This window comes from Aulonocara sp. 'chitande type north' Nkhata Bay, linkage group LG17, assembly GCF_057382095.1.
Source record: "Aulonocara sp. 'chitande type north' Nkhata Bay isolate Kocher_YH1m ecotype deep benthic linkage group LG17, A_spYH_male_GT1.1, whole genome shotgun sequence".
Classification (NCBI taxonomy): Eukaryota; Metazoa; Chordata; class Actinopteri; order Cichliformes; family Cichlidae; genus Aulonocara; species Aulonocara sp. 'chitande type north' Nkhata Bay.
Genome location: NC_141360.1, coordinates 41536866 through 41562993, shown reverse-complemented (window position 1 = coordinate 41562993; position 26128 = coordinate 41536866). Strand labels below are relative to the sequence as shown.

At 46.4% G+C, this 26128-nt stretch overlaps 1 protein-coding gene across 2 annotated transcripts in view; it reads right to left on the bottom strand.

The window, feature by feature from the left end:
* Positions 1-535: 535 nt before the first annotated feature.
* The window catches only part of rabgap1l (RAB GTPase activating protein 1-like), a 95276-nt gene continuing 69683 nt past the window's right edge, over positions 536-26128 (bottom strand). For both annotated transcript variants that reach the window (XM_086268310.1, XM_086268311.1), the window contains exons 18-26: positions 23239-23280; positions 18107-18235; positions 8463-8555; positions 5310-5420; positions 4822-4926; positions 3915-3998; positions 3745-3816; positions 3192-3392; positions 536-2797 (exon numbers count right to left, since the gene is read on the bottom strand). In XM_086268310.1, coding sequence (XP_086124436.1) covers positions 2642-2797; positions 3192-3392; positions 3745-3816; positions 3915-3998; positions 4822-4926; positions 5310-5420; positions 8463-8555; positions 18107-18235; positions 23239-23280 — 993 coding nt within the window. In that variant the 3' untranslated portion in view covers positions 536-2641. The remainder of the gene's footprint in view (positions 2798-3191; positions 3393-3744; positions 3817-3914; positions 3999-4821; positions 4927-5309; positions 5421-8462; positions 8556-18106; positions 18236-23238; positions 23281-26128) is intronic.

The following is a 26128-nucleotide window of genomic DNA, read 5'->3' as shown; positions in this document are numbered from 1 at the left end:
CCATAACCTGTAAACTCTCTTCATCCATTGTTTGTGATGTTTTTCTAAATCATAGAAATAATTCTGTCATCAAACCCACTTTTTGCATCAGGGTCTTTTTTTGGGTGTCATAGAAGGAAAAGCAGTGAAAAGGCACCAAACAGATATTTTGTCTGTTTAATTTGTCAGGAGATCACAAAGATAAAAATGGCTGCAATTTATAAACAGTCAGTTTTTTAAAATTCCTTAAATTTCAGCTGAAAGTCTGATTTGATGATTTCAAATCCTCGGAGGTGAAATCTGTGTCTGAACACTGATTGGTGCAAATGCCAAAAGTTTAGTTTGAATAAGTGAGCCAGCATGCACCATGTTTGGGAATACACAAGTAGTTGCTCACATGACTTTGGAACAATACGAAGTTTTGTGAGTCTACATTACTTATAACGGGAAAACGTTGCATGTCTGCATTTACCTGCTAATACCTGCACGTGTGTGTGTGCACGTGGTGTCAGTGTCAGTATCCTCCTTTCCTATAAAATCTCAAAGTGCACAAACAAAGAGAAAAACTGAAATTTATTAATGCAGCTCAGACAGTTACTGTACAGCAAACGGCGCTGGAGTCCCTCCCTCCCAGTGTAACAGGACTGTGGTGCTACAGCCACCTGTAAACCACACACCTGTAACCCGACTCAGCGCCTGCTTGTGCAACAGCATCAATAATCATCAGCTACAAACGTTCAAACAAACACACGTTGAAATAGTGTTTCAAATATCAGTGTTGCGTTAGTGCACATAATAGACGGGGAGCTCTCTCCGACATTAAACCGCTTTGTACAACAAGAATGACGCAGTGAAGAGGAATGTCCTGGAAAAGCACAACACCTGGAATTCAGTGATGATCAGTCGGCTTCTGTTTTCTCCCGTTTCATGATTTTGAAGCATTCCCTCCAGCGAGAGGACGGCCCTCGATTCGTGAGGCTCCTGGAGGAAATGTGTGAAATGCGGAGCTGAAAATGAAGTCCAGCAAAAAGGTTGTTCAGCGATATGGGCAGAGATCGTTAGGACGACTACAAGAAGGGAGCAGAGGAGAGGCTCTTATGGCACAGCTGACGCTGTCAGACAGTTCAAACAGTCGATCGCTTCAGTCATTAACAGAAAAGGCAGCCACGTGAACGAGGAACATCGACTTGAACCACTTGAATAACAGTGCAGAACACACACATTCACACACATAAAGTACACGTGGGATTGGTCCGAGTCCAAAGGCTGATGTTAGTGTCAACCAAAGAGTAAAGCAGGGGAGTTGGCACCGCACCGCAGCTTTTATCTGCTAAACGAGCACTAACACGCAAAACATTTTGTTTTGGCTAATTTTACAGCAATTTTTATTTCTGTCCTCTGAAATCAAAGAAGCAGCTCGTTTGAATTTGGCGCCATCTGCTGTTCGTCTCATAAAGTAGACGCACGTGACTATTTAAACATACGTGAATGGCTCACAGTGGAGCGTTACCGTGGAGCGTTACCGTGGAGCGTCAGAGCCAACACTCATTTATGGACCAAGGGATCAACATGGCGATGATGTGTAAAAATAATGATCCATCAACAAAGGACGAGGGCGTTGGCACCTTTGTGCAACTGGTCTATTTAACCGTAGTGGAGCAATACTGCAATAAGTACGCATTAATCCTACTTATTAATGTTTGAGGTTAAAGATTTTCATAAGAACGCAGCCTGTGACATCTCCAGCTAAAAACATGCAGCTAATATGTCTCAAACGCGTCGTATTATCAGTTTTATATTTATAAAATAACAGAATCAGAGGCCACTGCTGTCACCATCACAGATATCTAAAAAAAAGCTTGATCTGCAAACACGAGAAAATAAAACTCGATTTAGAAATTAAAACCAAGAAAGATTACAAAGTCTTGACCATAAAAACGGAGTTAGAGGGGAACAGAAACTGGCGGCTGTCACTTTGGCCCGTCAGCGTTTGGACTCCACCACATCGATCACACACTGTGCTTACCTCAACATCTGAAGAGATGACATTCAAAGAGTAGAAAAGAAATTTAAGAACTTTGCCTCGTGTGTTTTTTCTGTACAAGATTATTAAAAAAAAAATTACTAATCAGTTATACATATTTATAAGACAACATTGTTTACGTTACATTAATATAAAGAAATACAAGTTTCGTATTATCTCACTTGTATGCAGTATTCCTTTCTCAGAGCACGTGTGGGCTATATCTGCACTGAGGATTAAACGTATGAGACGCCTGTGATCACAACACAGGTGTTGAACTCCGCTTTACTTTCAAGCTACCAGGAAACTTCACACAATATTGCTGCAATAGCGCCATCTGGCCACAAGGTGGAGCGAAGAGACCCAACCAGGTTCCAGCACTGAACTTCTTCGCCCCGTCTGCTCTGATCCACTGTGAAGTGGAGAAGGTTCATATTTCCCTCAAACTCAGGCAGATGGTTCATTCAGTCCCCCCGCCTGGTTCTTCCCACAGTTTTGGGCTATTTGCGGTCCAGGAAGCTCCCTGTTTCCGCCTACTGAAAAAGGAATACTGCATTTTTGCGCTTCTTGCTTCTTCGGCTTGTGTTCCTCAGCTCTAGTGTGCATCCTGCAGGGCGAGGGAGGGCGAAGGAGCTTGATCTAGGCAGTGCCTTCCTTCGGAGAGGACGGGGTCTGGGATGTGGAGCTGGAGGAAGAGGACGCAGAGCTCTTCAGGGACCCCAGAGTCTTGCTGAACCAAGAGTTCTTATTGGCTTGAATCTCGGTCATCAGAACTCCCCGCTGATGCTCGAGCTCCTGCAGAGCCACAGAAGGATTCAGTCATTAATGAGAGCACGAGCAGGTTTATCACTGTGTCACATCGCTGTGCTTTAATACTCTACAACGCTTCACTCCTTACAAAGGGTCACATGGTGGCCTGCAGTGGGCTCCATGCTTCTGTACGTGCTGCTGTTTTATGTTATTAAGCTGACAGTCGTTATTTGTCACAGCAGAGGCAGAAAACAGATGCAGGAAGTTGAAGTGCATACAGTAAATTTCCTGCTGCTGCTGTTCAGCGTTCTGTGCACGTGATCCAACAGCCAATCAGATCATCAGCAACACGTGTGTTTTAGCTGAATGTCTTTACAGCTCTGGTCACGTGCTTGGCATGCCTCCCTGAAAACACTAGATGCCGTTAACACCTGCTGACCTGAATGCGGCACTTTGCCTCCACCAGCTGCAGTTTGGTCTGCGCCAGCTCCAGCTCCAGCTGTCTCAGCTGCTCCTTCAGTCCGTCCTTCTCCTCGTCGTGTGGCTCTGAAGACGTTCTGTCACCACCAGGAGACGAAGTCTGGAGGGACCCGACTGAGCTAAACAGGTCCCTGCAGTTCTGACAGCCCATCACTTTGTTCTGCATGAGGGGGATAAAAACACACAGGTTTACCGCAACAACTTTAAAATTATGGTTAAAAAAAGGAGGTGAGGCCGAGTCTATGTGAAGAAAGGCCTGCTGCTCTATGTCCCGTACAGCATCCTGATTACCACGATGTGATGTTGCACCGTATCATTTATCCAGGCCCGAGGCGGTACCCTGCTAGACCCACAGAGCGCCACACCAGCATCACGCCCATTAAGGACTTGATTGTGCAAACCTGAAGCTCAAAGGTCTTTTGTTCTCTCACGCAACCGTGGTTTTCCTTCGGACTCGGCAAGTGTCCTAATTTGCATCTGAAGCACACTTTGCATTAAAAGGACCGTCTCACCCTGACGATGTCCAGCTCCTCTTTTGTTGCCGCCTGTTGTTTTTCTAGCCTGGTGCTCAGCTGGGAGCAGATCTGAAACCCAGAGAGGAAACCTGGTTATGTTTGACTTGAACAAGATAACAATGCATACATCAATGTGTGCAGTTCACAATGAGGAGACGCCAGCAGACCTGTTTGTATTCAGCTATGATTGCTGTGGTTTTCTTGATTTCCAGCTCTGCTTTTTCCAGCTCCCTCCTGAACACCTCCTTCAGCTGGGACAGCAAGAACAAGATGTCAAAATTATTCTTTTAAAATGACAACCTAATGAGAAAGATGTGCTGACTGTGCATAACGACACAACTGAGGCGTTCAACTCAGCAACTTGACCTGGATTCGCTCTTTTAGAGCCTGCTAGCAACCACCGACTGGTGACCCATATGTGATCTCTCACTGCTACCAAACTGGGATTTTTTATTTACTGGGTGTGTTGATGTGTAACTGGTTCACTATTACCAATTACACAGAAAGAAAATCAGCCCTAGATCAATGCGTGAGCTGGGGCCTCCTGGTGGGCTGCACAGGTACTACAGGTGGGCCACAGTAACAACAGAAATTCAGTTCAACTTATTTATATAAAAAGTGAATATTATTATTGTGATATTACTGAAATGTAATGCTCTGTGTTGACCTTTGTGTCCCAGTGGCAGGGTTAGGACATACAGGGCTTTCTCTTGTATTTTGCTCTGAGCAGAAGCGGGGCAACTCCAGGCCTCGAGGGCCGGTGTCCTGCAGGCTTTAGATGCATCCTTGATCCGACGGTAATGAACTCACCATCTGATTCAGGTGTTGACCCAGGGTGAGATCTGAAAGCTGCAGCACATCGGCCCTCGAGGCCTGGAGTTCCCCACTCCTGCCTTAGAGCGAAGATTTAAGACTGGTTGGCTGATTGTTGGGGGCCGCAGCACTCGACTTTGGGAATGACCGATTTAGATTAGTGATACAGGGCCTGCGTTATTTGATCACTGCTGTAATTGCACAGCTTACTCCGGTGTTTTCTGGTCACTGATGTAACCTGTTAAGCAGCGTGGATGTTACCTGAGCCGTCTCCTCCTCGTGTCGTTTCTTCTCCTCCTCCGTCTCCACCAGACGTTGCTTTGTGGTCAGCAACTCTTTGTTCAGAACATCGGCCTTGTCTTCTACCTGAGTGCACGTACACACACATCGTGTAGTAAACAACGTTCACACAAGCGGCAGACTACACAAACACCTGCTTCTTTACAGGATCGTTTACTACGCTCATCAATCTGGTCGCTTGGTCGTTTTCACGCCGCGCAGCTCGTCCGAGCTCTACCTGGAATACTTTCTCTGCTACGTGGGGCCTGAGCCACGTTCCTTTTACTGGAAATTCACCAGACTTACATGGATACAGAAACCAGGAGTCGGCAGGTTAAGACCGATTCTGACCGAGTCCAGTGTTTGCATTCTCACGTGTGCTCATTTGTGTAAAGATGCTCACGGCTAAAGCACGAGTGTAAACAGCTCCGGTTTCAGAGTGTTTGGAGGTTTCGTAGACTTTTTATTACCTGGTCAAGGTCGTTCCGAAGGGCGATTTTACTGGTGACCAGTTCGTGTGCCAGGTCATCGTTCTCCTGTTCAAGTCGCATGCTGGCCTCCTGCAGGCGACGGTTCTCTCTCTGCAGACATCAAACGCACACAATCGCAAACACTTGCAAAGCAGGGGTGTCCAGAATCGAGCCAGAAGAATACTCCAGTCTGGCCCCAGAAGGAAACTGCATTTCCACATTTTTACAGCTTTCGCTACATTGATACCAAAGTCATTAAATATTAGAAAAATGATTTATATTTATTTCCATTTGTGTTTTAATTTATAAAAAAAAATCTGTATTTCTTACAACTTAATCCCAAAGACTCATGACGACAGATTTATAGTAATAATAATATCATCCATTTTATTTATAGGTGACTTTACATCAGTGCAACAAAATAAAAACAGCAGCTAAATGAAAAATGATGAAGGGTATGCAGTCCTGAGTGGATGGGTTTGAAGACGCGATTTAAAAGTGGAGACAGAGTTCGTAGTCTGGAGATCAGCTGGAGGTGCGTCCAAAGTCTCGGCCAGAAGGACTGAAGGCTCAGAGTCCCGAAGAAGTCAGGCGAGCAGGTGGGACAGAAGACGAGTGGGCGTGTGCGAGTGGGCGTGTGCGAGTGGGCGCGTGCGAGTGGGCGCGTGCGAGTGGGCGCGTGCGAGTGGGCGTGTGCGAGTGGGCGAGTGCGAGTCGGCGTGTAAGAGTCGGCGTGTGCGAGTGGGCGTGTGCGAGTGGGCGTGTACGTATGGAGGAGATCAGATCAATATGGAGGAGTGAGGTTATGAAGCGCTTTGAAGGTAAGAAGCAGGAGGTGAACTAACGGAGCTGTTTAAGCACAGATTTCATATGTTCAGTCGATCTAAGTCCTGATGCAATACGAGCAGCTGCTTTTTGAACGAACTGCAGTTTATGGAGAGACTCATGAGCAGGTCACAGAGAGGAGAATCACAGTAACCTAAACGAGATGTGACAAGAGGTTAATATTACGAAGAAGAAAATATTTCTATGTGCTGTGAAGGAAAGAGAGCCGGGATGACCCCAGGACTCTTACCTGAGGGGAAGGTGTGACAGAGTTATCAAAGCGTTTCTTTACATGCAGAAAAAAAAGCAGGTCTTTTTTATATGACGATCTCTCAGCTGTGATTTGATGCTGCATAAATGAAGTGAAACTGGATTGGCTGACAGACATCTCTGCTGTACAGGCTGCGAGGTTCATCCAGGCTTGGTGTTAATATAATCATCACATGACCACAGTTTAACTCAAACAGAAGGTTATTGTGACATTACAGTTATAGGTGGCCGTGTCAGGCTCAAGTCCTCACTGCAGACCATGAGCTGAGTCTCATGACTGCTGCCCGCCTTCAAACAGGCTCACATGACGACCATGAACGGGACCAAACTGTTGTGATGGTTGTGAGCAGTCATCTGACCTGATATCCCGTCACTCTTACCCTGCCTGAGTCTCCGCACGCAAACAAGTGGTTCATCTGAAAGCTCTGAAAACCTTATCTGTTATTTACAAACAGCAGCAGGAACTTCAAAGACAAAGAGGAAAAAACACGTCTGATTGTTGTGAGATCAGCTGTTACCCACACACGTGTCATCATTTAGAACGATGACACAGCCGATAGTTTACAACAAGACCCTGAACTACTTTAGTCAGCGCGGTCACATCATATCAGTGTAAAAGTACATAAACACATGAAGGAAGTCACAGACTCAGGACACATAAATATAGATGAAATGATCGCTGTTGGGGCAGAAGCTTACCGAGCGTTTTCAAATCGAGCCTCAGGCGCACGCTTTAACACATGATCCTGACACCGACTTCCCTTCTCTGCTTGACACTGCCCAGCCCGACTCGCCCTCCCTGCCCTCCCTCACATTTATCTGCTTTTAGTAATAATTCAGTTTGTACTGCAGATACAAAAGTACATCTGCTCGGACACAAAGGAAGCCAGCACACACTTAAACTGGGGTCTGAAGCCTTATAGAAACACTGAATCGTTACATTAGCCACAAAATAACTACATAGAAATAATTACATTTTACAAGCAGCAACACTTGTGCGTTTGTGTTGTTGTTGTGGAGGAGAGCAGCTTCAGCAGCTTATCTGTGATAAACTCTTCCTTCCTCTAAAAGCAGCAGCTTACACACCAACGTGGCACTTTTGCCTCTAACAAGCAGATTCAGATGTAATTTTTTTTTTTTTTTGGGGGGGGGGGGGGGGGGGGGGGGGGCTGTCATGGGTGTTTGTGTCTTGTGATCAGATCAAATGCTGCGTCCATAATATTACTTGGAAAGATGAAGGAGCTGCTTCAGACGCCACCTCTCTGTTCAGGCACTGCAGTGAAGTCACATTTACTTTGTTCTGCACTCGTCTCCTTCCTGTCAGCGTCTTTAACTATTTCAGTGTTAACGGCACTATCATGTATCATATACTGTGCACATTTACTGACTACAGAAGCCTGATGTGCTTAACTGAGCAAAGGCAGGTTTACTACGACGCACTTGTGCATCTCGGTTTGGCCTAATTGTGGGTAGAAACATGAAGCCAAGTGGAGGTAATTCTTCATCATCACATGACGCTTACATGTAACATCCACTCTTTACTGTGACGCCTTACTTTCCTTAAACGATTCAGGTTCATCCTACTGAGTCACGCAGTAACACTGTCCTCCTCAGCTGGACAGTCTCTTTGTGAGCTTCCAAAAATAAAACTCGTCAGAATCATCAAATATCTGCCTCAGTTTGTTTTACCTCAGGACGAACAGAGAAAGATGAACCCAGTGGAGACAAACCTTTGCAACCACAACAACCCAGCAGCTCAGCCCAAAAATACGTTTTATTAATAGCAGGGTCGACGACGATGAAAGTCAGCGCAGCGAGAAAAGTCGCACTTCACGTCAGAACAGTTTTAAAAACAGACCAAACAGCGACGTGCTCATTTCTAATCTTGGAATCACGGCTAATTTTATCTATAAAGGCAGCTCCTTCATCAGAAACGTAAAGAGCCGAGTGCTCAACACTTTAGCTCAGGGGGGCTGCTTTCATGTGACCTGATTGTGTAAAAAACAGATTTAAATTCCACACCTGGTGGGTGAATCTTATCTATACGTGGGTGCGTACCTGGTAGCGTTCGATGGGGTCTTCTTGTTGCAGCTGGCTCTCTCTCAGAGTCTGATATTCCTTCTCAAACTTCTTCAGCTTTTTGGTCGGGACCTGAAAACAACAGCAAAGTTAATTAAATCATCATTTTACTGTTGACTTTGTTTACTTGGCCTGATAAAAATCTCAGCCCATCCCAGTTGTTTGTGAGCTGGGGGGGGGGGGGGGGGGAGCGTGGGAATAGGGAATTGGATAAAACAGTCAGTGGCTCTCAGCTCTTGCATCATCTTCCTGTGTCGGTGGGAACCATCAGCTACTTCTCTCTGCACCAACGCTGCTCTCATGCCTTCGTTCCACGACAGGATTAAGCAGCAGAGGTCAAAGGTCAGAGTTAGGTGTCACGTTGAGAAAAAAACCAACGGGGCTTCATGAAACAACATCCACGTGATGCGTCACGTGACATCAAAGCGATCGAACTCTGAACATCGCTGCCGAGCCGGTGCGGTGTTGTGGCTCGTGCTGCACGGTTTCTACTCTCTGTTGCTCCGTCTGCCTTTATCAGCGTTAATATCTGCTGCACATCTGCGTGTTGTTCTGCGACTTTCCCATGAGACCTCATTAGAAACAGGAAAAACAAACCAAACAAGCACCCGCTCGGCTCACAAGCTTTACAATGTCCTGCTATAAATCAGCAAGCGGTAACCGCGGATCAGAAACGTCCAGTTCACGCTGCACGCTGGGCACGTTACAGGGGAACTGTGCCGTCACTGCACGTGCTCAGGCCTCACTATGTGAAATCATTTCAGCAGTTTTGTTGTGCAAAACCAGTCACGGCAACTTGTAAAAAGCACCAAATCCATCATGAAATGGTTTCGATTCATTATCAGACTGAAGGTTTTAACAGACGCGACCTGCGATCAGTGAAGCTTCGAAGCATTACCAAAGTCCTCGACACCAAGAGACGGCAAACACCACAGCTTTACTCACATAATTCACTACATTAGGTGTGTGTGTGTTTAGGTGGGTGGTAACAGCGTTGCCATAGCGCCAACTACTAGGGCTGGGGGGTCAGTCACATGACCCCCTCCTCTGAGACGCCTGTGTGTTTGTAGTCGTTGTGTATCCTCCACTGCTGCCTGTTTCACACACTGTGTTACACTGAAGCAGAATGAATGAAGCTAGCAGCGCTCACAGCCTCTGTAGGAATACTGTCAACTCCAGAAACAACCAGAAACATAAACGACTTCCTTATTTGTACTGGAGGACGTTGTTTAGTACACGGAGTACAGAAGCTATCTGGAGCACTGACGAGAATGCACTGTACATTTAAGATTGAATATCAGAAATGATAATACAGATAAAAAGAACAGCATCCAGTATTCTCTCTTCAGCTTCAACACTGCAAAATGTTTCTCCTGTAATACCGAAGCTGAGGTACAAGCATTACGAGGAGCTCAGTGTTTGAACTACACTGTAAGTGCCCACGTCACAGGTTACATCCTGGAAAATGAGCCAACACAGCGCAGCAGTGTATTAGCTTAAGACAGGGATAAGAATCCTGCTGCACATTTCCATTAGGATTAAAAGCCAGAGGACGAGTTATTAAGACCGCCCACCTGGGCAGTCATTACCTGTCCTTGCCAGTGACCTGCGAGTTGACCCTCGACTTTACGACTCGGGCATCGGCGAACGAGCGTCACGCTGTTATCTATGGGACATTCAATTCCCGAGCAGATAACGACAAAACGAGTCCGAGAGCTGTTATCTGTGTGGGAAGAAAGAGCAGCCTGGCCTCTGCCGGCGGGTTAATAATCGCTTTATTGTAACAAAACAATGCAGATGTGCTGTTCTCCTGCAGGGCTGCCAGATCCAGTTCAACTACAGAGTCACTGCGTGGCGTTTTGGACGCCGCCACGCTGTCCAGTGTTTCTCGTTATGGAGTTTGACCCTGCGGGTCTGTGTGCGTTAGGCGAGTGTGCAACGATGAGCTGCTGCACGTGCATTTTTAAACAGCTGACGCTTCAGTGCAGCAGCGGCAGTTAGCTCCTCGGACGCGGAGTTTAAAACAATATTTAAAAAGAGCCAGCTTCCATCTCAGCTGATCTATACGTAAACCTCCTGATACGCAGCAGCCATAAATTATTGTACAAACACAATCTGTGAGAGAGAGAGAGAGAGAGAGGGTTTCAGCGAGGGAATGACTCATGCTTCCTGAGGTTTGCTGTTTTAAATAAACCTCCCTCTCTGCTGTGTCGCATTCACTTTCCTTTATCGTCTCATGTCATCCATTCAGCCGTTCTCTATAACCTAATCTAACCAGTAACAAGCTGCACACACTCCAGGCTTCCTGCGTGCGATGGCGCCACACACATTTCTGCAGGATGACTGAAGTTAGACGGGCGCATTTATTCAGTCTTTACTGCAGTTTCTGCTCGTGTAACTATTCTGCATTTCCCTCTGCTCTCCTCATCTCACAGCGAGCCAGCTTCACTGTTAATAACGACTTCTGTTTCTTAACATGATCACCGAGTCAGCCAAACTATCACTGAAGAAATGCGTCTTACACTGCTGCTGTTACACACCCGCAAACACCCGTAAAACACACAAACATTACAACACACCTGTGTAATGAAAGCGCAGGCTTTGTTAGGAGCAGCAAGGCTTTCTTTAAACATCCAATCCTGCTGCAGCTACAATCAGCACCGCCGCCTCCATAACCTTTCAGCTTTCCTCGAATTGGTTTTATTATCATAAAAAGACGACATTCACGTACATGCTCCTTTTTTTCAGAGAAACAATTGAAACCATATTGTCCTTCACAGTGAGCAAAGTGTGTAAAAGAACCCGTAAACCTTTCATCGCTCGCAGTATTAAAGTTTTACACTCCGTCATACACGCGACGCAGCACTTCGGCTTATCAGCAGCTCTGAGCATATTCTCTGGCTTCTCAGGTGATATGCATGTGTGTAGTTATGCGTCACGCTCTATATTATGTCGTGTGTAAAACAGGCCAGAAGAGACATTTTTCACTGGCTGGAAACCTTTTCAGATGCAAAGAGCTCGACCACACGAGCGTGAGCGCAGGATGAGCCGAGCTCTTTCTCAAAGATCACAGGGACACAAAACACAGATTAACCTGGGAGACACAGAGACAAAGAGACACAGAGACAAAGAGACACAGAGACAAAGAGACACAGAGACAAAGAGACACAGGGACACAGACACAGGGACACAGAGACACAGGGACACAGAGACACAGGGACACAGGGACACAAAACACAGATTAACCTGGGAGACACAGAGACAAAGAGACACAGAGACAAAGAGACACAGGGACACAGGGACACAGGGACACAGGGACAAAGACACAAAGAGACACAGAGACACAGAGACACAGGGACAAAGAGACACAGGGACACAGGGACACAGAGACACAGGGACACAGAGACACAGGGACACAGAGACACAGAGACACAGGGACACAGATTAACCTGGGAGACACAGAGACAAAGAGACACAGAGACACAGAGACACAGGGACAAAGAGACACAGGGACAAAGAGACACAGAGACACAGGGACAAAGAGACACAGAGACACAGAGACACAGGGACACAGGGACACAGGGACAAAGGGACACAGAGACACAGAGACACAGGGACAAAGAGACACAGGGACAAAGAGACACAAAGAGACACAAAGAGACACAGAGACACAGAGACACAGAGACAAAGGGACACAGGGACACAGGGACACAGAGACACAGAGACACAGAGACAAAGAGACACAGGGACAAAGGGACAAAGGGACAAAGACACAGACACAGGGACACAGGGACACAGAGACACAGACACAGACACAGGGACAAAGAGACACAGAGACACAGGGACAAAGAGACACAGGGACACAGGGACACAGGGACAAAGAGACACAGGGACACAGGGACACAGGGACAAAGAGACACAGGGACAAAGAGACACAGGGACACAGAGACAGAGACACAGGGACACAGGGACAAAGAGACACAGGGACACAGGGACAAAGACACACAGGGACACAGGGACAAAGACACAAAGAGACACAGAGACAAAGAGACAAAGAGACACAGAGACACAGGGACACAGGGACACAGAGACAAAGAGACACAGAGACAAAGGGACACAGGGACACAGAGACACTGGGACACAGAGACAAAGAGACACAGGGACACAAGCGCTGAGAAAGACGAGCAGGCCGAAGGAGGACCACGTGGGCGGGGCAATCAGGACGAGACTGGTGTGTATGGTGACACTGGGATGAAAATAACCTCCCCGTCCTATCACCACACAGCAAGGAGTAAACTGACCTGTATGCCAGACAATACTCCATTACACGTAACACAAGTACTCCATTACATGGTCAGCTGGGCCCTGGCCTCACCCTCACGTTGGTTCAATTCTGCTCACATGTTTGTGTAACAGCACTTTGAAATATAGCCGACTGAAACATAAAGACAAAACAATAAATGATTTGTAATTATTACTGTTCCATAACTGAGTGCAGGCTTACATGCTGGCATTCCCAGTGAAACATGCCTCCTGTTTTTCATTATTTAAGGAATTTCAGGGACGGGTCTGTTTAGCAAGCTCGCACGAGCTGCATCACCTTGCTGAGTAACACACACTGTACCCACTGGACTCCAAGGTGAATCATCAAACTGTAGATATTAGAGGGTCGACTCCAGTCAAGGGAAAAGCAATTTAAGATTCCTGCGCTGCAGCAAAATGGTCCCAGGCCCACTTTTAGATTCCTGACCTGAATCGCTGCTGCAGAAAATGGAATTGGTCCCAAACCTCGGACTACAAGAACGGAAGAAGGGTGAAGTCCACTTACAAGAAGGAGCAGCCGAGGAAATGAGGACAACAGCAGCTGGACATTTGAGCCACAGAGAAAAAAATAGGGCACGTAATTCAATGAAGCGCGTGAAGGAAACACACACACACGTCTCATTGATTCCAAATTAAGATCAGTAATTGAAACAAAGTGACTGTCACGAAGCAGCACTGACTGACAAACCTCAAATATCTGACACACTTTCAGAGGAACAAACACCCACATGTTCACACACGTGTTTACACCATTTAACGCACGGAAAGAAAAAGGCATTTTCAGTAATAGCGGCATTTTCCTCCTCTGTACATGACGCAGGACGGTTAAAAAAATAAAATAAAGATAAGAAAGCGACAACAGAAAAGAAAAACAGCTACAGCAGCAGGTGACTTCAAACGTTCCTGTTCTAAAAACTGCAGTAACCAACAGTCATTAGAAACATGAGGCCAAACTGTTGTAGATGTTTTAAAAACTACAAGACATCAGAACAGACCTACCACTGGTCTGGGAGCTCGGCGAGGTCTGGAATGGGCAACCAAGCACGCCAAGGCGTCCTCCTCACCCGGTCGGTCGACTACGTGAGCATCGTACGCCACCATGATAGACACCTCCTGCATCATCTTGACTCCCGCTTGCTCCCGGCAGCAAGGAGGAGGAAAAGCGGGAGAGTGCAGCCGACAGGTTTTGTTCCTGGCAGTGAGGAGGCGGCGAGCGGCTGCCTGCGAGTCCCTCAGGAGCCGAGCCCGGCCCAGTGAGAGGAGGAGAGGTGGGGGCAGCGAGAGAGCAGTACAACACACCTGTTTGTTTCTCTCTGTAACGCTAGAAGTGTGTGACAGAGGACGATGAGTTTGCTTTTTCTTCCCCTCCACTGAGTGAGTACTTCCCTGTTGCTGCCTCCTCTCTTCTCTCATTTGTGCCTCTCTCGCTATCGCTGCCTGTCCTCATCTATCTGCAGCTCTTTTCAGGCTGCACATTTCTGTTTCCTGCAGCTGGTAACAAAAATACAGATAAAGGCTCGTTCACACATCTGCACTGCTTACGTGAGAGGTTAGGGGACATAGGAAGGAAGTTGTCAGATCAACCACAGTGACATGACTGTCTGTGTTGCACATCGCTCCAACAGCACAACCCAGGAAGTGAAGTGACAGCAAATACAGAGCTGTCCTGGAAGACGCCCGAACACGCTTAATGTTCTCTGAAAGGACCCAGAGCTGAACTCTGCACGAGAAACCCACATAGGCACGAACAAGCTCCTGCTTTTCTTTTTCTTTAAGCATCTTTGGAGCTTCAGAGTCTACAGTTTGCCTTCTATCAGTTATTCTCTCAGTCTTATCCACTCAATGAAGCAATAGCCAGAGCTAAACGGTTACTTTTACTGAAAAACACTCATTTAAATCCTGGTGTCAAATTACTCTTTCACTCCTTTATAAGTCAACAAAGTTAAAGTTTAAGTGAAATGAAGTAGTTAAAAGTTAATATTTGCTAGCTAACCAGCCAGGACTACAGACGGGTCTGCGTTTCACTCCAACTGAATAAGTAACCGACGCCAAGGCACTGAGGATGAGACCGAACAGAGCTGACCAATGGGAACGATGGGTTTGGCTGGTCCAGTGACCGGACTGCTGTGGTGCAGATGTTTCCATTTTCCCTGATTACATAACCAGCGGTCCCCAGCCCCCGGTACTGGTCTGCGGGTCGTTTGGTACCGGTCCGTGAGAGTTGAAGCTCGAGTGTGACATTTATGTTTTTCAGGGTTTTTATTGTTAACTCAGTTTTGCTGGGTCTTTTCCTGTGTGTTGGGAATAAATCTTCTTTTTGTGGTACTGGTTTTATTTTGTTGTATTTATCTGCGACACCTTAAAGGCTGTGAAACGTCAGCATAACTGTGACGGTCCCCTCAGACATGAGCTGGGCAGCACAAAGCACAGTAGTGAGTCTGCAGCCACACGCTGCACAGTAACGAGGCAGGTTATGTAGGCAAAGTTGGTCTTTGTGATCCACCCAGGAGTTTAGCATAAAACCACAGGCTCTGTCATGCTTTTCTGCACTTCAGCCACAGTGGAAAGCTGCCAGTCATGGATGGGCCTCCCCAGACATCAGCATTACTGAAGCAGTGTGGGACCGTCCTGACAGAGAACCGAACAAAAAGGCGACCAGCATCCAAAGAAGAGCTCCGACGGTCCTTCAACGAGCCTGCAGAACGTTTCCTGAACACTACAGCAGCTGTGCTAAAGGATTCAAACACTAAACACGGACCTTCAGGTGCACATGCTCCAGTGAACTGCTACATTTACTATTTACCGAGACAAACCCCTTTAATACGGTTATAATGTAATAATAATGTAATAATAACGTAATAATTCTTCACTCATCCTTTCTTTGACAAGCTACAGCTGTCTCTATAAATGATTCTGCCCTTTTACACAAACACAGCCTTCTCCTCTCTTCCTCTCAGTTCATTAAAGTTTTGCTTTCTTAGTAAATCCAGCTGCGCTCCGATGAACGTTTAAGAAGGCTAGAAATGTAAATTCCTGATCCCCAGAAAGGCTGAGCCACCCTACTACCCCGTTGTGTTCATCAAGCCGAGGTGCCGGTGAATTCTTTCCCCGTTTTAAGCAGCTTATAGAATTTGGTTGATCCGATTTAAACGTCGGCAGAAAAAATTGAGAAGGGGGGGTGGTGAAGAGAAAGAAGTGCTGGGGGGCCGTTCTGCCCATTAGCTAAAGCGGTGCTAGCATGTCGTCCCCACAAAGATGGCTACTAGGTCCAACGGCCTTTCGTTTACATATCAAATGGTTTAACTTCTCATGAGTGGAAAATCAGATATGTTCAGAGTGGCTGCTTCCTTCTCTCATCTTTGATCTCGCCTGTTAGAAACATGACTAACAGACGGTCACAGTCATCAGTGAGCGTGTGGGACGGCTGAGAGCGTAACAAGTCCATAGATTAGTGGAAGGTTTGGTTTTCGACACGACTGGCATAACCAAACGTGGCCTGGCATGCCCGGTTACGAGATTTCATGTGGCGTGTGTGACGTGACATATTCAAGCTTGTGTAACATGTGACCTGTGGGTCAGCTGGTGGGAGTGGGCAGCAAGACTCCTTTCTCCTCTTACGGTTTTCTTTGAGGCCCTTTTTGTGTTAATCTGCTCACACCTCTGTCCACGGGGAGGAAAAGAAAATGTGGAACAACTCGAGAAGGGCTGAGAAAAGTTTCTCTGCTATGACGTTTATATCACAGATATAAGTCACTACTTTCATGTTTTGGTTCCTCACTGCTCCCAAAAAGCTGAATTCTCCGTTTCCATCTTCAGTCTCAACTGCAAGGCCAACGTGAACAACTTCAGCACGTTCTGCACGATAACGAGTCCGTGAGCCTAACATTCCAAAGTAAGCACAAACGCTCGTTCGATCACGGCGGTGAGTTTGTGTTTTTGTTTGAGCAAAGTGCCAAAAAAAGAAAGTCTGTGCTCAGCTCGTCAACGCAAGAAACAACGCAGGAGCGAGAGAACGGCGAGGTACGATGAAGGAACGAGCAGAACGAGGCGCAAAGTGTTTCTGCTCATCCTTTCAGACAGACGATAACTCCTCTTCCTCCTCACATGTGAATCGGGACACTGATGGGAACCACACACTCTGTCAAAGTTTTTACAGCCTTCCCTCGACGCCTGTTTAACAGTCACTTCGTACCACAGAACACGTCTATGCTGTTTAGTTGTTCAAATTTACTCCAGTTTTGAAGTAAACAGGTTGTGTGGGTGCACAGAACCAAAATACTACTAAAGCCACCAATGCAGAAGACTCCTGAGCCGCAACACAGGATATCCTGTATGACGACAAACACAGAAGCACACGAGAATCATAAGAGAACAGCATCTTATCAACGTGGCCTCGAGCCGACTCGCTCGGGATAAGAAAATGTAAAATATTACAGTACGTATCACTGAGACGCAGGGGAGAGGAGGGTGGGTGATTATCTCTTCCATCTTTTTTCTCCTTCCTTCCTCTGTCGTAACACAAACCGCTGACACAAGTACACACAGCATCGCACACACCGTGTACCGTTCTTTGGTCTCTGGTGAGCTCGGCAAATTCCCTGAATGCCAGCGGCCGCTTTAAGGTCAGTAGGAGGATCGTAACGGCATCAGGAAGTATTTTAGGGAAAACACGGCCTGGACCGCCATCCATAGAAACCGTGTTGTAGGTGATGGATTCACAGAGCAGAGGAAAACAAATGCACAATAAAGACTTTTACAGAAGACTAAAGAAGCAAAGATAAACGTATATGGTACAGAAACTGCACTGTGTTTAACCTCTCTGGCCTGGTGCTCCAGATACTTCCACCTACTGCACATCACTTCATTAGAGCGTTCTGACTGACAGCACAGGGCTCAGTTCCTTCCTGCTTCACAGTGAGTGATGCTTTTTACATTTCAGGATGGCTTTCAATACCCAGAATGAGACAACGTAATCACTAATGTTCCTTAAAGTACAGCATTTAGTCACAGCTCACCTCTGCAGAGCGTGGTGCACGTGAAACACGAGTAACCCTGCTGTGGCACATGAATAAGCAGCTCAGCGAGTGCGATACCGCTGCAGGCCACCTGAGAGAGAGTGCACTGTGTACAAACCACGGGTGCTGCTGTGGTCCAGACTACCACAGGCTACAACCACATACAGCAGCCAGAACTGCACCTCTGACTCATCTGGCTCAGTGGATACAAGATTTACATGAATACCCTTGCATTATGTGCAAAGGCCTTGTGTGTTTGTACACACTTGCACAACTGTCTCTTACCTTGATGTTGCAGGCCTGCTCCATGAGCCTTCGGGCGTTCTCTGCAGCTCTGTATCGTTTGGGGAGCTGGACTCTGAAAAACTTGAGAGCCCCCTCGAAGTCTGCCTGCAACAGGTCCTCTTTAGACGTCTGGAAGGAGACGAGGAGGAGTGGGAGGAGAGAGAACAACAAGGGATAATTAATGAGACACAAACGTCTTAATGAGAGTTTTATACTCAAAGACTAAGAACCAGTGATAATACAGAGAAAACTGTAGTTACACACTTAACTTGTTGTAAGCATTCCCTTACGTGTTAGAGCTCTTATTGTAAAACAATAGTTACACTGTAGTTTTATAAAATGATATTTCCTGTGCAGCCAGTTACTTTTAATCATCTCTAAGCAAAGGCTGAGAACTCTGTCCATCGGAGTCCTGCTGTGCTAATCCCATGCTGCTCTCCTCCTTCAGCACCTTGTTTATGCAGCAGCATGAGAACCATTTGTAACTCCCATATTTAAACCCTTCACCCCTTGAAATCCCTGATAGGAATGACCACTGAAGCTCTTTTCTGTCATTTTTCAAGCCTCTGATGGGAGACGAGAGGTGACACGTCCTCACGAAACTCAGCGGCTTTCTTTTCCAGTTCCTATTCTAATGGTCATCAAACCACGCGTTTACTGACACATACCGAGGCGTCGAACATCATCTTTATGGGGTAAAGAGATCACAGAGTATTTAATAACACAACAATACCGCCACCCTGTGGTGAGAAGATGCAAAGACACCAGAATCTGTGTCGAGCGTGTGCTTTGAGATCAGAGAGCGTTTTCCTTGTAAGATTATTTTTTGTTCCATTTCTGCAGACGGAATAAACGTGGAGGTGACATCAGGCAGCAAACAAACAGCTCGTGCTGTAAAGGAAATTTCAAGCAGTCAGCTGCATGTACGCAACATGACCAGCAAGGCATCACAGCGACAGATACAACTACTAAATGAATTCATAAACTGAGACTGCATTTTAAAAGGCACACGTTCCCATTTCCCCACAAACTCTTCCCCCATTAAAAACACTCTGGTCTAACTGGTCTAACAGTCAACCACCACTCCATCCCTGCATCGCTCTCTCACCGCCAGCAGCCTGGGGACGAAGAGCCGGTGTCCCATCCCAAGAAGGTCCATGACCCTGCAGAAAGAGTCTGGTGAGGCCTGACTGCCGTGGGCCCTCTCTTCCGTCTTTCCCTCGCCATCTTCCACTGCTTTGCAAACTGCTGGAAGGGGCAAATGTGGGGTCAGGACTGGTACAGGAGGAGGAGAGGGCGGTGGAGAGCGTGGAGGAGATGGAGGTGGGGTGGGACAGGGTGAGGGAGAGGGAGAGGGGTGGTCCCGCTCCGGGGCCAGGATGGAAGATGACTCCAGCGTGTCGTCTAGATGCCCAGGAGTTTCCTGTGTTGTTGGAGTAGACGAGGAGGAGCGTGGGAACCTCCGTTCTCAGCTCAGTGTCAAAAAGTGTTGAGGTTCTGGTGAATGAGGAGAGAGCAGCTGCTATTTGCACGCCGTGGCAGCCCGGCGTTCAGGAGGGCAGGTGGAAACGAATGGAAGACGAGCTCAATGAAACACAGCAACTCGGCAGCCGGCGCTTCGACGTCCAGGACACGTGACGTTCAGATCGATCCAGTTCATCCGGGCAACGCAGACTATCAACACGTGGACAAGACGTTGGCGGAGGCCGCTCAGCTTGTACCACTGTCAGAGCCCGGCGCCGGCCCTCCGGTGCGACGCAATCACAGTCAGGAAACGATGTGTTGGCGCTGCTTTCCACATAATGCTGAGTCTTTCAGCTACCTGCCAGACTTGCTTTGAAACCCAATCACACGACCCACTCTCATCTTCTTCCCCTGGCAAACTCCCTCTAACCAATTCCAATCCAGCGTACTGTTGCCTGGCAACAAAGCTGCTCAACACGTGGGGTGCTTCTCCAGCAAACGGCGGCACTGGATAAGAACGCCACCTTTTTGTATTTTTCCCTTCGCTGACTTCAAAGACACGGAGAAAATCTGGCTCCGGCTGCACGGCGGCGTGGCCTTAATGCTCGAGGCTCAGCGCGTGAGCGATGACACATCAAAGCAGTCGATACGTTTGTACCCACTTTGCAAATGGAGCTTCGCCGAGGTCTGATTTCTCTGAAATGACCGTGAAATAAACAGCACTGATCTCTTTGTGTGCCCTCCACGCCTGGACAGGCGGTCCTAGCGAAAAAGCAGAAAAGGACGAGATGTGGTCCGTTTGGAACGTGGCGCATTTGCGCCCGCAGGAGATGATGCGCTGCGTGTTTGAGTTAGAGTACGGCTGAGCGGATGCTGAACTCACTGACTCACACGCAAACCAGTGATGCATGAAAACCAAGATGGAAAAATGGAACAGAACAGAAAGTGTGTGACGACAGCCTCCTTCAGCTCTTCACCGGTGTAAGACTTTCAATTCTGCACAAATCCAAACCACAGCAAGCAGCAGCCTAGTTCACAGCGCGAGCCTGGACTCCTGCTTCTGCCCTCAGCAGATTTCTATCAGCAGGAGCAGCCGTGCATCCGGTCTGTATTTGTCAGTAGATTTTTGAGCTCAGGAGCTGCCTCCTTTAGGTAGAAAGTCCTTTCTCGTTGCTCTGAACAGCACCGACTCACTGAACGAGGGTACGAGTGGGTGTTGGATCTGCAGGAGTCTCTGCCTTGGCCAGCAGCTGGGACCAGGCAACGCAATGAAGCCACGCCACAGTGTTTCCAACCCTCAACCTCTCTGTACTTGTGATGCTAGGAGCTAATAGCTATCAGTAGCAGGGGCGGCTCCGTTGCAGAGGTCTGGCTGGTGGACGGAGGTAGCGTGTTGGACAGATACATATCCAACCAGAGAAAAGGAGGAGGTAGAGGTAGTGGAGCAGGAGGTAAAGAAGATGGGGAACGAGGAAGTGAGTGAAAGTAAAGGCTCCGAGCAGGCATCCACGGCAGGAAAGGATAAAGAGCAAAAAGAGCAAAACATAAAATCACAGACACACACAGCTTTTCTCCTTCAGGTCCAGATCGCTAACGTTATCTCTTATGCCCCTGCTGTGATGTGGATGTGGCGACTAAGCCGGAGATGGAGGGAGGGAGGCGAACACAGATGGAGGGAGGGGTGATGAGAGCGAGGAAGAGTGCAGGATGGATGGAGGGAGGAGGAGGGAGCCTCTGGGGAGAATGCCGTCATGCCCGGCCAATTAGAAAGAGGCAGTGGAAGCCCCTACCACACTCCTCCCTCCTCACATCCTCGTTTGTTCTCCATTTCCAACCATCGTATCCACCGCATCTTTCTCTCTGACACAGAATAACTGATGACCAGCACACAGAGGAGGAGGGCTTTTCAGAAACCAGCCATCCTTAATTTTAACCAGAGAAAAAATAAAAGCACAGCCATTGCCTCATTAGTATCTGAAAGCTTCTTATTACTGTCATCATAATCATTGTTATTATTGTTATTCAACTATATGAGTGCAAGTTAATTTATTTATTCTAGTATTTTAAATGCAGACCTTATTCGTTTGTGTGGACTGATCGATAATAAACACGGGTAACTAATCGGTAAAAGTAAAATATTGATCATGGCATAAGAAGTTCAAACGCAGCCATGAAGTTTCTTCTGGGATCACAGGAAAGATAAAGAAAAGAGAGAAAACTTTCCTGGTTGTTCCATCATTTTATCACACGCTTGTGTAAAATTCAGCCCTTTCACACTCCGGCTGTGTAAAAAAGAGGAAAGAAGGTGAGGCTGTTTATGCCAGACTTCATCTGTTTACCTGGAAACTGTCAGCCAGTGTAATTACGAGCCAGCTAACAGAGATTTGTTGTCACAAAATGAAAAACTTGTACCTGAACAGTACTGAGAACAGAGGAGGTCCCATCAAATTACTGCCCACACTGAACAGCCAGACACAGGCGTGCTCTATGACACAGTCATCCCACCAAAACTCACTGATCTATCCCACCACAAACAGAGAAAATAACAACAAGTAGTAATTCTTCACCCCTGTGCTTGGACAACAAAAACATGCAAACCATTTGGTATTTAAAAAAGCAAAAAATAAAAAAAGAAGCCCCAAATTTTAACCAATTTAAAATCAACCAAACATGTTATTAACTAGCATACTAGGTAATAATACTAATCCCTTAAATCAAAGACAAACAGTTTCCTGGTCTGTACGTGGACAGTCTGTGACCCAGCCGTCTGGTTCCTGTGATTGAGAACGAAAATGATTAAATATGTAACTTTTGTCTCCCCCTTCTGGCAGTAAGTGTGATTACACAAACACTGTCGATCGTGCTGTTGAAGAAAACCTGCAGCTTTTCTTCTCGCTTGTTTTTTTAAATCTGGAATATCCTTACATTTTTCACCCATGGACTCCATGACACTCAAGCCAACTGCATCTCACCCCGTCTCTGGTAAACCAATGAATGAATGAATCAAACCAACCCATCCGATAAAATACAAAAGCATCAACAGCTCATCTAAAACTCTGCTACATTTCAAATGACCACAAATTGTTTAGCTCAGTGTGGTTTTTCTCCTCTGTCAAATCTGCAGCCTTTACTGTAAGAACTCAATAATAATAATAATAATAATAATAATAATAATAATAATAATAATAATAATAATAATAATGGATTGCATTTATATAGCGCTTTTCGGGGCCCTCAAAGCGCTTTACAATGCCACTATTCATTCACTCTCACATTCACACACTGGTGGAGACAGCTACAGGTGTAGCCACAGCTGCCCTGGGGCAGACTGACAGAAGCGAGGCTGCCATATCGCACCATCGACCCCTCTGACCAACACCAGTAGGTGGTAGGTGAAGCGTCTTACCCAAGGACACGACGGCAGAGACTGTTGTCTCGAGACTAACCATTTGCTTTCTATGGACAAACCACATGAAGTGTATGCAACTAATGCAACCAGCTTCCTCTCTTCCAGATGCAGTTTGTGATTTGACCACTAGGAGGGGACAGATGTAAACAAATGCCTCTTGTTGCAATCCGGCCTGCATGTGCTTTGATTTGCACTTTGGGCTTCCTACATGTGCAGAGACTGATTTAAACACAGATGTACAAAGAAAGTGAGGACTAACCTTGAGCAGGGCGAGGGCTACGTTGAAGATGATGTTCAGTCCCTGAAAGAGAAGAACTATTTGTGAAAACAGAAACAATAGAAACAGCTACATTCATTTGCATGTGTCGTTGTTAAAAGCCACTTTAGCAATTTTAAACTTGATGCTGCACTTTGGAGCTGTAAAAATGAAAATCTGCAAACAGCGAACAGAGTCACATTTTTCTGAAACAATACTTCAATCTCGAGTTCTGCAAGAATCACTGCCACAGTAAACAAAAAGAAACCGTCGGCTCCACTTCTCAGCTTTTGCTCAGGTCAGGATAACCTCAGCTTCTTATTTTCTATTTTTCATACCCACACCTTTATAAACACACGATCACAGTGATGGATGCTCTGTTCACAAGCACAAGTACAGTTTAACTGTTCATCATAGCGATGCTGGACATGCAATTACAGGATCAAACAGAAACAAATATCTACTGTGTGACAAGCTTCTGCCGTTTTACTATCAATCAAGGAGCGCCAACACAACTTTATAAATATTTTCACAGACGAGCAGATGTGTGAGCTGAACATGGTCTTTTACAATTAGCTTATCAGTATTTATTTAGCGATGCCACAGAGCACCTTTCAGTTCAGCATAAAATTTGTAGGAAACACAAATTTCCTTTTATCGTCTGATGAGTACTCTACGAATGATTCTGCAGCTGCAGCACAAAGAAACCGAAATACAAGCTTCACAGGGTAGAGCCAATCCAGAGGCGCAGAGTGCTGCTTAAAAACAAACGCCCCTTTCTTTTATATATAATGTGCATATTTTGTTGTATTATTTCGACCATTTCTTCATACAGTGCTTGTAATTTTGACCAAAAGAAAGAAAATGTAATGCGAATGCAAACTCTGCATGGGAACGCCCATCTCCTTGGTCTCCGTGACAACCAGTTCACATGGCAACACAGAGCTAAAAATATCTGAGCAGCTCTAAAAATATCTGAAGAAAGAGAAAAGAGGGGGAGCTCTGCCTCCACACACCTATCTGTGCAGGCCTCAAGATGGCGCTAGAGTGCTGAGGCATGAGCAATGGCGTGTTTGGGAGGAGAGATTATCTCGAACTGTGTGTTCAAGCAGGGACAAGAGAGAAACATCCATAGACGGGGAGATACTAAACTGGGGAGAGAAGATCTATCTATCTATATCTAGAGAGATTATAGATATAGAGCGAGGGGAATGATCAGCATACATTTCTAAGGAGACCATCAAATAAAGACAGCAGCTGAGACAAAGAGAGTGATTAACAATGAGGGTCTGACAGTGACGAGGAACAATCACAAAGAAGAAGATTGTCAGAGTGAAACAAAAGAACAAAGAGTTTGTCCTGCTTTAAAACAGCGACGTACTTACAGGTTTACATACAAACAGAAAGAAAAAGAGAGCAAGAAAACAAAGATATAAAAAAAACACCACAGAAAAGTTTCAGGAAATGACAAAGTGTGAGTGCAACAAACAAAATGACAATACAAGAAAAAGATAATGGAAAGAAGAGAGGAGTGCGAGATGGTGAAAAGGATGAGGGGGGAGCATAATATCACAATGCTGCTTTAACAGGCAGATTGTCATCATGCGGCTCAATGGGTGAGAAAGACTTGGGAAACTTTTAATTGTTCTGCCTGAGGCTAACTGGGAGGCAGGAAAGGGGAGACTGGAAAAAAAGGAAGGGAAGAAGGAAGGCAGGCAGAGAGGGAGGAGGATGGAAGAAAGTTGATTTTGCATTTGATGCAATTACAGTGAGACAGTCGGTCAAAGCATTAGGAATGAAAACACTAAAATCCCACCGTCTTTATGTACTTTTATTTTTAAAATAGAGTCATTAAGTCAAATTGTAACCAAGGACGATGGCGTTGGTAACTGATAAGGTTACTTTGTGTTAAAAGTCAGAATGTGACACAGCAGGTCATACTCGCTGCACACTTACTGAATGACATGAGCAGTTCATTAGGATCTGCATGCATTAGATCAGGTGTTCCTCAGGGCTTTGTTATCGGCCCCATGCAGCCTTGTGCGTAGGCTGAAACATTACATGGCCCCCATTGTATTTCTGGTTCCACCAAGTCTATGGCAGCTACATCAGTCCCCTAATCCAGCGCTCCCCAACCTTTTTTGTGCCACGGACGGTTTAATGTCAGACAATATCTTCACGGACCGGCCTTTAAGGTGTGGCGGATAAATACAACAAAATAAAATGATACGACCACGACAAAAACTGTGCTATTTTGTAAATGTAATAACAAATGCAAATTCACTGTGTAATTGTGCAACTTTATTAGCAGCGTCCTCCTGAAAAGCGCCAACAACACTGAGAGTAACATCCTCCTCTCTGCCCCTTAACGCTCTCTGGTCACTATGGTAACGTGTAAATATTTCTTTCAAAATAAGACGCACAACTACATCCTGGAAAAGACCCAGGGAAACAGAGTTAACGATAAAAACGATTTTTTTAAAAATGGACCGGTACCGGTCCATGGCCCGGGGGTTGGGGTCCTAACCTGTATCGTTGGTTCACCCTCAGCTGCAAACCACCTCAGTGTACGTGCAGGGCCATGTTCTGATGAAGCTTAAAGAACATCATCACAAACAGGAGTGGAGATGAGACGAAACTCCAGAGTCCACGACCCGCTGAAAACCGATTTGACTTTTTGCCAAGGACGGGAACACCGCTCTGTTAAAGGACCGACAGTTCATAACAATGACCCACCGTTGTTGGCCACGTACCCCGTAGTCCTGCTACACCGCCCACAAGATCCCCTGGGGGGCCACCGTGTAGTACTTTGCCCAATATTTGTCTTTCTGGTATTCAGATCCATCCATCCATCTTCATCCGCTTTGTCCGGGGTCGGGTCGCGGGGGCAGCA